At 45.6% G+C, this 14,376-nt stretch overlaps 1 protein-coding gene across 1 annotated transcript in view; it reads left to right on the top strand.

The window, feature by feature from the left end:
• GALNT14 (polypeptide N-acetylgalactosaminyltransferase 14) overlaps nt 1-14,376 on the top strand; it is a 191,075-nt gene that overhangs the window by 149,413 nt on the left and 27,286 nt on the right. Inside the window, exons 7-9 of the mRNA XM_048843389.2 lie at nt 1,258-1,345; nt 3,555-3,639; nt 5,656-5,759. Of these exons, the coding sequence (XP_048699346.1) occupies nt 1,258-1,345; nt 3,555-3,639; nt 5,656-5,759 (277 nt within the window). The remainder of the gene's footprint in view (nt 1-1,257; nt 1,346-3,554; nt 3,640-5,655; nt 5,760-14,376) is intronic.

The raw sequence follows: 14,376 nt of genomic DNA, 5'->3' as shown, positions 1-14,376 counted from the left end.
TGATGCTTAGTTCATCAATGTCCATACAAGTGCTTTGAGATTCTCAGATAGACAATGTCATAGAAATGCCAAGAATTGTCATTCCGATTTATAAAACCTGAGTCCCCAATATGGCTGAGCAGCACGACTTTCAGTGCTCAGCTCCTTTGTTCTGTGACTGCACCAGAACATAGCTCCTATTTTTTAGGACTGATTTCTAAAACAAAATCTTCTCCCAGAGTGAGAGAGCAAGCCTGCATGTGCTAAGATGCATTCGTCTGCATGTCTGTGAAAAGCGATTTGATCTGGTGAGGGGAAAAGCTTGAAGTTTGAGCTATAATTGGAGTTCGGGATTTTTGAAAAGAAAAGGGAAGATAAGAGACCAGTCAAAGCTGTCAGAATCTCATCCTCCTATAGATATTTTTGTCCCTAACTGTTTGTATAATCTCTTTTCCTATAACAAGAAGATAATTAAATCACTAGTACCAAATATTTAACATCATTTCATTCTTTAACCCCTTCCCCTCCTTTGACAAAAGCAGTGCTGTATGGTAATTTTGCGGATTTATATGTAGTGTTTTTCTATATGTTTTAACTGGCTGGCTGGCTTTGTTTTGTCTATTCTTTAAATTTCTTGCTTGTGGCTTAACTTCTAAAATTCAATAAAAAGAATTGAAAGGAGGCGGTGGGGGAATAAATTGATGAATTTGTAAAAGAAAGATGGAGTTTTGTACTCAGCTAGAGATTCTTGAGCCAAGTTTGGTGTAAAACCCACCCACACCCTATGTAGTCCGGGTTTCTTTGTGAGAGAATTTAGAGCTAGTGAAAGATGCTGGCTTGACAGCCTTGGAGACTAAGTCCTCTGTTCATAATAGGGGAAGTATAAGCTTCCTCACACACCACCCTGGTAGTGTATCCTCAACTTTGTCCTCCAGGGATGAGAGTGTCTGAGCGGATGCTTCCATTCAATCCTTAGCCTTTCTGATAAGACAGCCAACAAGTTATCTAGAGGGTTGCTTTTGTGATATGGACACCGGTCCACAAGAAACTGGATTGACACCAGGAGTTCCAGCCAGTGAACACAGCTAAGAATTTGGCCATCCCCTTGACTTGTCCGTCCTGTGGATCAGTAGAGGACTCCAGACCCCAGTGGCAAACCAGCTTCCTCACATCTTTGCCCATAAGACAGGTTTTCCCACCACCCTGCTACTGAGCTGGCTTCTGAGGAGAAGCTACACCAGGTCAAAAGTCATGAGTTGTTTTGTTCCTTGTTCTCAGGATCCAACCCGCGTGGTCAGTCCAGTTATCGACATCATCAACTTGGACACTTTTGCCTATGTGGCCGCTTCCTCGGACCTGAGAGGAGGTGAGTGTGTATTGTGCTCACTCCCTGTTGGGTGATGCTGATCTGTGAGGTACTATGCTCAGCAGACACTGGCAGAGGGAAGTGGCTGACTCAGTGTGAAGGAGGCACTGAGTCGGAGCTCCCTACTGTAAGGATTATTTATAATACTGTAAGGATTATTTATAATGCTCTGTATACACAGCTGTTTTCTGCAAGCACACTAAAAATACCCTGTTTCCCCCTCTATCAGTTTGCAAGGCTAGACTGGCCTTTCATACCACTGACTTGAGGGAATGGAATTCCTTACTAGGGTGCAGTGGCCATGCGGGTGAAGTATCCCATCTAAGCTAACCCCTAGCAGCAGAGAAAACCAGGTGTCATGGAAGGGGAGGGATATAGAGGGATAGTATTGCCATACATATCTCCACAGCTATAAGTGGGTTGTTAGCTGAAGTCCCCTTCTGAGCTTTGCACATTTCTGGTCGCCTGATTTCCCCATTGTGTCACTCCAGAGATATGCCAGTGTAAAACCAAAGTGACACAGTGAAGAATCAGGCCCTGAAATATGACTTCCCTCTGCTAAATGGCAAGATGACTCTTCCCTCCCTGGAGAATGCTGTTCTCTGATTACTCTGAGAGAGAGAGTGGCTCCTCTCCTTGTTTCTTGTGTAGCACACACCCCTGGAGTTTTTTACTCATGTCCTTGGATTTCTCTAGAAAGTGCCAGATAATGCTCTGTGCAGAGACTATCAGCCAAGCTTGGTTGTCTGGTGGTTTTAACACAGAGGCAAATGGAATCTATTATGAGACTAACGACAGATTAACAGGTTTGTGCCAGAGGAGACATGGCCCATACTGAAGTCCAGTCTCTATAGCCTCTGCAGAAAGGGTAACTGGGCTAGATGAACCATGAATGTGTTCTGGTATGGCAATTTATACAGTTCTATAAACAGAACCAAAGCCATTCTTCAAGTTCAGACAGGCTTGGCTCATTGCCTCTTTGCTACAATCTTTGATCCTCCTTCTCAAGATGGGGGCCCAGCAGATGAGGCAGTCTCTAGTTTCGACCTTAGTGCAAACTTGCTGGTTCTCTGAGATTCCTGTCTCTGTGCCCCTTTGTGCTCTGCACCTCTCTGTCTAGAAGCCCCAGAACATGCGACATTTCCTACATGCTTAGAGAATGAACCAGGCTGTGCAGCAAAAGAGGCTTTTGTTTGAGGGCCCCTGTTTCACTTGTTGCAGAGTTGAAAGGTGGGTAGTGAATGAGGCAGGGGACTGCAGAAAGGGAGGGGAGAGTCTTGGGGTTTAGGCAGTTGAATGCCTCTAGGAGAATTGGGTTCTATGCCTGCCACAGAGTTCCTGTGTGATGCTGCAACAGGCACTTAAAGTAGACTTTTCAGAGATGGTCACTACTTGTGTGTTCCTCAATTTTTGGCGCCTGTTTTCATCTGCAGGTGTGTTGAGCACTCACAAATGCAACTGAAGTCGACAGGAGTTGTGCTTTGAACATTCAAAACACTGTGTAATGCTGAGTACTCTGAAAAATCAGGCCCTACGTCTCTCAAACAGGGCACCCAGAGTTAATGTACACTTTGGACCTTAATGCCTCCATGCCTCAGTTTCCCATCCGTAAAATGAGGATAGTGTCACCCCATCATCCTGTAGGGGGGTTGTGAAGGTAAATTCGCCAATGCTTGTGAACCCTCAGGTATTACAGTGATGAGCACAACAGAAAAGCCCATGAGGAAATAAATAAATAAATAAATAAATAAGGCCATGGGCCCATATGTTGAACGATGGTGGTAAAATTAAATATTATATTGCTGATCATCAACTGAGCCCTGTCCGTTCTGTTCACTGAATGAGGCAGGGCTCCTGTGAAAACGATAGTGTGTGCTCACATAAGTTAAAGACCGTATCCTAATGCATACGCGCAAGGGTGCTGAATTAAGGCTTTACAGGCCACCTTTGTTCTGGCACTTTCTGACTTTTTTGAGTGCTGGACATTGCAACTGTAGCTCTCCTTTCATGTAGTTTTTTGTTTGTAATATTTAAATGTGTTAGACACTGGAATCGTCTCTTCAGAGTACTGGCTGCAGACCCATTATCTGGGTCATTTAAAATGGAAGAATCAGAAACAATTTTGTGCTGGCTAGGGGATGGGTTTGGTGACCTCCTGGTTTATGTCCATCTCCAATTTCGCCATGGTCCTTCTATACTTTGTTTTTAGGGTTTGACTGGAGTCTACATTTCAAATGGGAGCAGCTTTCCCCAGAGCAGAAAGCCAAACGAATTGACCCTACAGAACCCATTAAGTAAGTAGCAAGGCAGCAGAGGGGGGAAAACTGGGGTGTATGGAGGGCTTTCTTCTGTGGAAGTTGGTGCCAGCCAGACTGTGTCCAGGGCCTTGTCTGATTTTCCCCTTTTCACTTGCAGGGAAATTTGCACACTAAGGACTAGACTCAAAGCCCACTGAAGTCTACGGGAGTCTTTCCGTTGACTTCACCGGCTATGGATCTGACCCTGACTGGAGATATTGCCCAATTCTGTAGATACAGCACATGGTTCTATTTAGCTGGTCCAGAAGGAAATCTAAGTACCTAATTAGGGACCTGGTTTAACACATATGGCACCATGGAGGAGACGGATAGGTACTCCCACCCGTCCCATAACAGTCCTGAGTCTCATGGGTCTATCCTGAGTTCCAGTTTACTTTGGGTTTTACAACTCAGGGTCACAATTATTATTATTATTGTAATAAGGCAGTGCCTAAGGGCTCCAAATGATTCCCCCACCCCAAAAGGCTAAGTAAAAATAGGTGAAGGCTCCTAGTTCTTCCAGCCTGTGAACGAGACCCTTCTTCCCCCAACAAAGACTCTTACTTTACTTCTCACAACTCATATTTTACCCAAGAACAAGAGGAATCCCTGAAAAAGGGTGAAACCCTTGATGAAAGCAAGTGATCCAGATCATGCATTCCCAACCAGCCTTGCCCTTCTAAGCTGCCTAAGGGGCGGACAGCAAGTCTGAAGGTAATAGGAAGTGAGTGATGAATCTCAGGAGAGTTAATCAAATCAGGAAGAGAAAAAAATCTGACCTCATCCCTTGGGTTGGAGGGAGTGCCTCACCTTATTCACCCCTTGTTGCTGGCTAAGGTATGATGTTGGCTGGTATTTTGTCCGGTCCTTGAACAGAAATGTCGTTGTTGTGACATGAAGCATGGAACAGGGAATGTGGTGGTGAAAGCTCAGAGCTCCAGAAATGATGCAGAGGACACACATCATGGGGAACCAAATCTTGCTGCTTCTTGTCCTGGTTCTTGTAACGAGCTCATGTTCATCTCCCGGTGCCCCATCTCATTTTCATGATTGTCCTGCCTGCAAAAACAATTGGAGCCCCCTCGCGGTGCAGAGAGATCATGAGACCCGAGACAAATCCAATGCATCTTAATTGTACATGTTTGCAGGATGTGGCACAGGCTCGTAGGCATGGGGCCTGCCCCATCGAATGGGTGATACTCCTAAAATGATCCTCCTCTCTCTCTCTCCAACCCCTCCACATGACTTCTCTTTGATAACCTCAGCTCATCCAGAAGGCAAAAAGTAGCCCTGTTTGGAAATAAAGATCAAACCAGGGGTTCTCAAACTTTTTTTGCTGAGAACCCCTTTGAAAATATTTCAGGCTGTGATGACCCCCCCCTAAAAAGGGGCAAACTGCCCCCCACCATGCCACCCTTACTTCTGCGCTGCTTCTGGTGACTGTGGTGGTGCCTTCAGAGTTGGGCATCCAGCCAGCAGCCACCACTCTCGTGACCCCCCTGCAATAGTCTTGTGACCTCCTTTTGGGTCGGGACCCCTAGTTTGAGAAATTCTAGATCAAACTCACAGTGATGGCTTTTAAAAATCCCCTGTTGAATAGGCACAGGCTTCCTCTCCCTGTTACAGTGGTGTTCCTAATAAGATCTCTCCTGGCACAAAGGCCATTTAGGTCATGCCATGTAAATAACCCCCAAGTGCTAAGTGCATTTTTGGTTATGAAGCGTACAATAAGGGCTGTGAACTCTGGGCTCATAGGAGTTGTGTTAATGTGTGCATTAACCTGTTTTTAAGTGCCGGGCAGTTTATGATCGACAGAAAAATACCAAGCCAGCCAGTTAAATGGCTCTGCCATGTTGAGACATGTGTCCTTGTTTTGGGATGATAGGAAGATTCACAGATATATCGCTCTGAAAGTAGAATAGGAAGCGAAAGGAGGTGGCTTACTGTGCATCTCAGGTTCTACTCCAGTGTTTGAGTAAGGGCTTGTCCCCTCTTCCCTTTGTATCTCTGCAGGACTCCAATCATTGCAGGGGGGCTCTTTGTGATCGACAAAACCTGGTTCAACCACCTGGGGAAGTATGACACTGCCATGGACATCTGGGGTGGGGAGAACTTTGGTGAGTCTCTGTTGTTGCAGGGACGTGGGGATCTTCATCCTTCCAAGAGATGGGGCTGGCTCTTCCTTTCAAGCATGGCTGGTGGGTATCATAGGCCAGGGGAGGCTAAGCATCCCGAAACAGCCAGGCATGGCCCCACCCACGCTCCATCCCGAGGCCCCCTTCTACATCCCAGTCTTCCCTCATGGTCCCAGACCAGGCTGCTCCTCTTCCTGCCCTTGCTTAGCCTCTCCCCCCGAAGAGGGCTGGGGCTAGGGAGAGCTGGCTGGTGGCCTAGGACTCGGGGCACCTAGGGCGGGTGCTCGGACCGGCTGGCTGGGCTGGGGCCGGCTGGTGCTCCGGGGCTGGGGCCACCTGGGGCTGGGGCGGGCCGGCACTCCAGAGTTGGGGCGGGGTTCTCCCAGCTGTAGTGAGGGGCTCTGGGCTCTGGTGGGGGAGGAGGGCAGAAGGGGCAAGGTAGAGGTGGGGCCTCTAACGGAAGGGGTGGGGCTGGGGGCTAGCTTCCCTGAATGGAGGTAGGGGGGTTCCATGCACCACCCATGCTCTCAAGTAGTGTCTGACTAATACTGGGTTCACTCTAAATGCTCTGAATGGTTTCCCCTAGTTATTTTCATCTGTATCCTGTGCAAGTATGGGAGCGTTTCAATGTCTCAAAGTGCTCCAACACTGACAAGGCTGCCATTATTGGTCTATAGTACTCCATCTCCTCCATGGTGATAGATACAGTGCTGCTAAATACACTAAACCAAAGAGTCTCAACCTGGTGATTATGAACATGTTACTGGGGCACTGCCAGTAATCTCCCATTCCCTCTCATTCTTTCTTTTTTCTTTAAAACATCCAACTATGTTTCTAGCTCTTACGTTCACAGACATCACCTTGAAAATGTGAATGGATGCAGTAATACCTGCCCGAATTTGCAGCATGCCTGAAATATTAGCTCAGGTGTTCTCGAAGGGGCAGGGGGGTTGCAAACAGCTTAGCTACCCGGGATCATGATTTGATAACATTTGTAATGTGCAAGCCACATAAAGTGCAGATCAGTAATATGTAGAGAGTGCTTTAAGGAGGCCAGGTTCACAAAGCTGAAAACAATTATGAGCCAAATCAGCTGGGATGAAGAATTTATCAGAAAAATTTGAATGATAATTGGGAATCATTTAAGAACACCTTACTAGAGGCCCCAAAAGCCACAATCAAGGAAGGAGGTTTTACTGGTTAAAAGACCAAACTGATTTAGAGGGGAATGGAAGACATCTGTAAAAGAAATAAAAGAATAATATAGAACAAATTGAAGAAAGGGAAAGTTGACAATAATGAATATAAATCAGAAGCAGGGAAGCCAAGGGATACAAGGATGAATATGTGGCCAGCAGAGTTAAGGACAATAAGGAGATATTTTAAAATATATTAGGAACAAAAAGAATCCTGACAATGGTATTGGTCCACTAATAGATGGAAATGATAGAATGATCAATAATAATGCAGAAAAGGCAGAATCATTCAAAACTATTTCTGTTCTGTATTTGAGGCAAAACAGATGATATAGTTTCATCATATGGTGATGATCACACACTTTCCATTCCATCAGTGTCTCTGGAGAATGTTACTAGCAGCTACTAAAATGAGACATTTGCAAATCATCAGGTCCAGTTAACTTCTATTCAAGAGTTTTAAAAGAGCTAGCTCAGAAGCTTGCTGGATTGTTAATGTTGATTTTCAAGAAGTCTTGGAGAAATGTGAAAGTTTCAGAAGACTGAAAGAAAGCTAATATTGTGCCAATTTTTTAAAAGTGTAAATGGGATGACCTGGGTAGTTATACGCCTGTCAGCCATCCCAGGCAAGATAATAGAGCAGCTGATACAGGACTTGATTAATAAAGAATTAAAGGAGGGTAATATAATTAATGCAAATCAATGTGTGTTTATGGAAAATGGATCCTGTCAAACTAAATCGGTATTTTTTTTATGAGATTACAAGTTTGGTTGATAAAAGTGGTAATAGTGTTGGTGTAATTGACTTGATACTGCACAACATTTTGATTTAAAAATCTAGAACAATAAAAAATTAACATGGCACACATTAAATGGATTAAAAACTGGCTAACTGATAGGTCTCAAAATATAACTGTAAATCTAAATATAAACTGTAAATTTATAAACTATAAATCCACAGGGATCAGTTCTTGGCCCAGCACTATTTAACATTTTGAATAATGATCTGGAAAAAGACATTAAATCATGACTGATAAAGTTTGCCAGTGACACAAACATTGTGATAGTGGTAAAATTGAAGAGGACAGGTCACTGATTCAGAGTGATCTGGATCACTTGGGAAACTGGGTGCAAGCAAACAATAATACAGCTAAATGTAAATCTGTCTATCTAGGAACAAAGAATCTAGGCCATACTTACAGGGTGGGGGACTCTATCCTGGGAAGCAGCGACTCTGAAAAAGATTAAGGGGTCATGATGGATATTCAGCTGACCCTGAGCTCCCAGTGCAATGCCGTGGCCAAAACAGCTTATGCGATCCTGGGATGCATAAATGGGAATCTTGAGTAGGAGCAGAGAGGTTATTTTACCTCTGTGTTTGGCACTGGTGCAGTCACTGCAGGAACACTGGGTCCAGTTCTGTGCTCACAATTCAAAAAGGATGTTAATAAATTGGAGAGTGTTCCCAAGAAGAGCCACAAGAATGAATGAAGGATTAGAAAACATGCTGTATAGTTTTCAGAGTAGCAGCCGTGTTAGTCTGTATCAGCAAAAAGAAAAGGAATACTTGTGGCAACATTAGAGACTAATAAATGTATTTGAGCATAAGCTTTCATGAGCTACAGCTCACTTCATCGGATGCATTCAGTGGAAAATACAGTGGGGAGATTTATATACACAGAGAACACGAAACAATGGGTGTTACCATACACACTGTAAGGAGAGTGATCAGGTAAAGTGAGCTGTTACCAGCAGGAGAGCGGGGTGGGGGAGGGGAGCGTTGGAGGGAGAGAACCTTTTGTAATGATAATCAAGGTGGGCCATTTCCAGCAGTTAACAAGAACGTGTGAGGAACAGTGTGTGTGTGTGTGAGGGGGAATAAACATGGGGAAATAGTTTTACTTTGTGTAACAACCCATCCTCTCCCAGTCTTTATTCAAGCCTAAGTTAATTGTATCCAGTTTGCAAATTAATTCCAATTCAGCAGTCTCTCGTTGGAGTCTGTTTTTGAAGTTTTTTTTGTTGAAGAATTGCCACTTTTGAATTCTTGCTCATTCACCTGCACATCTACCAATGTGATATATTCCATAATGTGCCAGCAATGCCCCTCTGCCATGTACATTGGTCAAACTGGACAGTCTCTACGTAAAAGAATAAATGGACACAAATCAGATGTCAAGAATTATAACATTCAAAAACCAGTTGGAGAACACTTCAATCTCTTTGGTCACTCGATTACAGACCTAAAAGTGGCAATTCTTCAACAAAAAAACTTCAAAAACAGACTCCAACGAGAGACTGCTGAATTGGAATTAATTTGCAAACTGGATACAATTAACTTAGGCTTGAATAAAGACTGGGAGTGGATGGGTCATTACACAAAGTAAAACTATTTCCCCATGTTTAACACACACACACCCCCGCCCCGCCACTGTTCCTCAGATGTTCTTGTCAACTGCTGGAAATGGCCCACCTTGATTATCACTACAAAAGGTTTTTTCCTCACCGCTCTCCTGCTGGTAATAGCTCACCTTACCTGATCACTCTCCTTACAGTGTGTATGGTAACACCCATTGTTTCATGTTCTCTGTGTATATAAGTCTCCCCACTGTATTTTCCACTGAATGCATCCGATGAAGTGAGCTGTAGCTCACGAAAGCTTATGCTCAAATAAATTTGTTAGTCTCTAAGGTGCCACAAGTACTCCTTTTCTTTTATGCTGTATAGTGATAGAGTCAAGATTCTCAATCTATTTACCTTAAGAAAGAAACGGTAAGGGGTTGCTTTATTACAGGCCATCAGTGTCTACATGGGGCACAAATATTTAATAATGGGCTCTTCAGTCTAGCAGAGCAAGGTAAAACATGGCTGGAAGTTGAAGCTAGACAAATTCAAACTGGAAATAAGAGGTACATTTTTAAACTAATCAATGGAACAATTTACCGAAGATCATGGTGGATTCTCCATCACTGCCAGCTTTTGAATCAAGATGGGAAGTTTTTCTAAAAGTTCTGCTCTAGGAATTATTTTGGGGTAGTTCTCTGGCCTGTGTTATACAGGAGGTCAGACTAGATGATCACAGTGGTCCCTTCGAGTCTTGGAATCTATGAATCTATGAAAAAACAATCATCAGAAGGCTTTGACAACCTTTCCATGACTATACTGCTAAATCGGAGAGAGGTTCTCAGCTAGACCTTGGCAAGATGGAAAAGAGGTCCCAACATGGAAAAGGTTGAGCACAACTGCCCTATATAGTTTGATGACAAGTGGATTTCGGGCCCTGTGCTTCTAGTCATCTAAATCCACCTCTTCCCGCTGTGTTAGCACCTGTCCTTTGGGGAGCTCCTAGCTGTGAGCCTTGATGGAGAGGTCAAATAGGTGATATACCATCCCTGTTCACGATATCAGACAGCTAGATCTGGCTGGGCTTGTTTCTGTTTGCAGCTGTAATGATGCTGCAGATCGGATCCAGTAGGCTTGCAGCCATGAGAGAAGAACGAGGCACTTGATGACAGGGAGACAGATCTTAAGCTGGTTTTAGTACTTCAGCACCTCTGGGGAGTGTGGCTAGCAACAAAAAAAAAAATCCTGTCTTAACAGATGTAGCAACGCTGTCAGGGATCCATAGGAACAGATGCTTGTGTTTTGTAATAATCCCATCCATTGTTTAGAGCTATTGTTGTCTTCCATACACTATTTCTCTAAAGTATTTTATTTCTTTCTTGCAATGTAAAGTGTCTGTGTGAGAGAGAATTTCTTGCCAGTGGTCTGACTTGCAGCATCTGCTCTTTCTTGCACTGCTGTCTGAAAAAATTAATCACAAAAAGCCACAGTGAGCCCCTTTCTCCCTCTTGGATTAATCGTCTAAAACATGTCTTTGCAAAGAAAACGAAACATAAATGTAGGACGTGCCATGCTGGATCAGATGTGTGGTCCATCTAGTCTGGTGTCCTCATTCCAGGAAGGGACCAAAATGGACTATTATGGAATAACCTGCCTGTAGGAGAAGTTTCTTCCCAACCCATCAGTTAGCAGTTGGCTCATGCCCTGAAGCATGAGGGTTTACACCCCTTATACATTGTTCTAACCTATGTTATGTTGCTGGCTGTTTTCATTATCAACAAAGTTCCCTTTGAGGCTGGTCCTGATAACGTCTTGTTCTTATCTTCCCAGTATCAGAGGGCAGCCATGGTCATGGAGCCCCCAGGCAGTATTTAACCAAGGTGCAAACTGTAACAGACCCAAGTTTTGCTAGCCATGGGGCTTGCCCATCTCACTGCTAGATTAAGCCAGACAAGAGTTGCAGGGGTACCATGAAGTGCAAAAACAAGTGACATTGGCCAAGCTTGGATTATGATCATGGAGGGTGGAGGAGACACTCTTTATGGAAGGCCCTGGAATGGCAGGAGACCTGGGTTTGGTTCCCAGTTCTACCACTAACCTGCAGCGTGACCTTGGACTACAAGCCACTTCATCTCGCTGGGCCTCCTGTCAACTCTTTGTGGCAGGGAATGTTTCTGACTGTGTGTATATACAGGGCCTAGCACACAGGGGCCCTGGTCTCGGGTGCAGCTTCTGGGCACTGGTGTAATAGCAGCAATAATTGTCCTTTTGTATTCTCCATCAGCGGAGTTCATGAGGGTAGGCAGGGTGGAAACCCCACTTGGACCACAGTGAGTCTCACTGGCCCAGAGAGGGAAAGTTGGCTTCTCCCTACAGCAATGGTGGTGTGTCTGACCCTTCGTAACAGGCAGCGACTGCTCAGTCAGCAAGCTGGGAGCACTCAGACACGAGGTAGCTGAGAAGCAAGACGTCAGCTTGTGTGTAAAAGGGAAAGCAATACGACACAAAATGGACCAAACAGATTAACGTAGTGACACCAAAGCGGTGAACTTGTGCCTCCAGCTACGTGAGGTTAGCTCCTGCTCGCACCTCTGCACAGCCCCACTGAGGGAGGTCAGAGCATGCCCCTCAGAGTCCTAGTCACATCGCTGCTCACCTTCCAGCTGTGACAGAAAAGAATCTCCCCTGCTCCAAGCATTCATGGGGCCAGAGTCTGATCTCACTTGCGCCAGAGCTTCAGGGTAAGTGACTGGGAAATCAGGATCTTGTGGTGCATTTTGCAGGACTGGAATGACTGACTGTTCCTTTCATTATGTTTGCAGTGAAATACAATTCAGCCCTTTGGTGATTTACTCTTCTTCCTAATTAGATGGAGCCCTCAGAATACGATGTAGCACTGCAGCCGTGGTTTATTTCAGCATTAACAACTGAGCTCCGCTGCTTTGTGGCAGTGCGATTGACAGCCACAGGGGACTGCCAGACTCCATCGAAAACAAAAGCAAGTTGGAATCTGCATTCAGATTAGAGGGAGGCCTTTGGGGATGTTGTCAGTGCCCAAACTGGTTTGAAACTTTGTTCCTGAGCTTTTTGTCAGTGAATGTACTGCTGCTGATGCCAGGCTGCCGAGTGTCAGCCTGCAGATTGAAGGTGCTTCATCCCACTACGGCATGGGCAAGCCTCCAGCACACCTCAAACCTGACCTGCAGGGACCATGGCTAGGACTGTGGCTGGGATGGTTAGTCCCCCTGGCCATTCACTTTCTTTGCCGAGAGTGCCAGCAGAGATGCTAAATGGGATGTGGACCCTTAGCTGGTAATATTACGGTGAGACCCGCCACATATTTCACGTAGACCACTGAACATCCTTTGGATAGTGGTAACATCCATTGAGTACCAACCCTGAATGGATTCAGGCTAGAGACCTAGCAAAGAACAGTTTGGTAGCCCATTAGCAATCCCTTCCACCACCCAGTCCACCCTCTGCTTTGCTGTCTCCGTTTGTCTGCTGTCTTTCCCTCTCTGCAGATGTTGCAGTTCCTCTTGTCAAGCCTTGGTACCATGTGCCATGTAACTCAGGTGTGCATTGTAGTAGCCGTGTCAAGCGGGTGGCAAACGGTGACAGGAAGAATAGGATGGAGTCGTGGTACAAGCAGAAGAGTGTTCCCCTGACAGGACAGAGCCCTGCATGGCCAAGCTGGGGATACTTTAGAGTCTGATACTTTCTGTTACACACCAGCTTCCTGAAATGTGTTTAACAGAACATGGATGGATTTTAGCAGTGACAGAGGCAAAAATAACAATGCACTAGGGATTGGCTTTAAACTCCAGAAATGGTTTGTGGGTAAGGGCCAGGTCTAGGCACCAGAGCGTCTGGCTTCTATTCCTGGCTCAGTGTGACTTGGACCCATGCTTTAACCTTGCAGGGCCTAAGTTTTACCATCTGCTAAATGAGCATAAAACCACCTCCCTCTGGGGGGGTTGTGAGGATTACTTACTACAGTAGCACACTCAGATCCTTGGAGGGAAGGAGATATAGATAGGGTCAAGTATTATTTCCATACCCAGTAAGCTGGGAAGAAATTAAGGCTTTGAATTGCCCCTGCTAGGATTAGACCCGATGTCTGCAAGGCTGCTAGATGTTTGGAAGTTGCCGCTTCACTTACAGAGCGTCTCCTGCAGCTTGAGTACTGTGCTTTCAGGCTGATTTCCAGTGCATTGAAATCACATCATCCTTCCTCTTCATTGTGACTGAAGACACAAGCAAGCAGGGGGTTGAAATATACAGCCCCCCTTCTCTCTAAACCCTTCAGAGAGCCATAGTCCCTAGCGGGCTAAACAGAAAGGGGGAGGAAGAGGGATGAATGGTGCAGCATCCACAAGTCTGTTCCCACCTGCTTGGGCTAACTGTGCATTCATCAGTGCCCCCTTTTGACGGCAGCGATACTCAGGGACCATACAGCACGGGACACAGGGACTGATGAAGAACAGCACCCGGCTGTGAAGAGAGCTGAATGTAACAACTCAGAGCCTCCAAACCCCTCGCTAATCTCATTTCCTTTCTGTTGCGATTAAGGTGGCTCCCAATATAGCACTAAGACACGGCACAAGGGCATGTTTTATTGGCCCATTAATACCCGCCCTTGGGGGAATTGTGAGGTTCCCCTTCTTGCTGGTGCCTTCTACGCAATAAATGCTGCAGCAAAAGGGAAAAGGGGGGGGGGGGAGTGGCAGCAGGGAGGGGACCTCTGAAAGGAGGGACTCGCATCTGTTCTCCTTGCTGTGCTTCCTCTCCCGACCTCTGGCAGCACCTCCTGCTGGGGCCTTGTCGTTAGAGCGGGGCTCAAGCCGTGAAATTTGGATCCAGATGTCAAGCATCCCAAAGTCAAGAAGGCTTTGCAGCTAGCTTGGTTTCTCCTGTGTTTTCCCAGAGAGACGCCGCAGTGTGTGGTGAGGGCTGGGAACAGCTGTGTCTGAACACCCCCCAAAGCAGTGCATATGCGGCTCGTTGCTGTCACATGAGTGCTATGATTATGACTGGCTGTTTTGCGCTACCTGATACTA

Source organism: Caretta caretta, chromosome 3, assembly GCF_965140235.1.
Source record: "Caretta caretta isolate rCarCar2 chromosome 3, rCarCar1.hap1, whole genome shotgun sequence".
NCBI classification, from domain to species: domain Eukaryota; kingdom Metazoa; phylum Chordata; order Testudines; family Cheloniidae; genus Caretta; species Caretta caretta.
The sequence above is the reverse complement of the archived record's forward strand: the minus strand, read 5'-3'. Positions and strand labels throughout refer to the sequence as shown.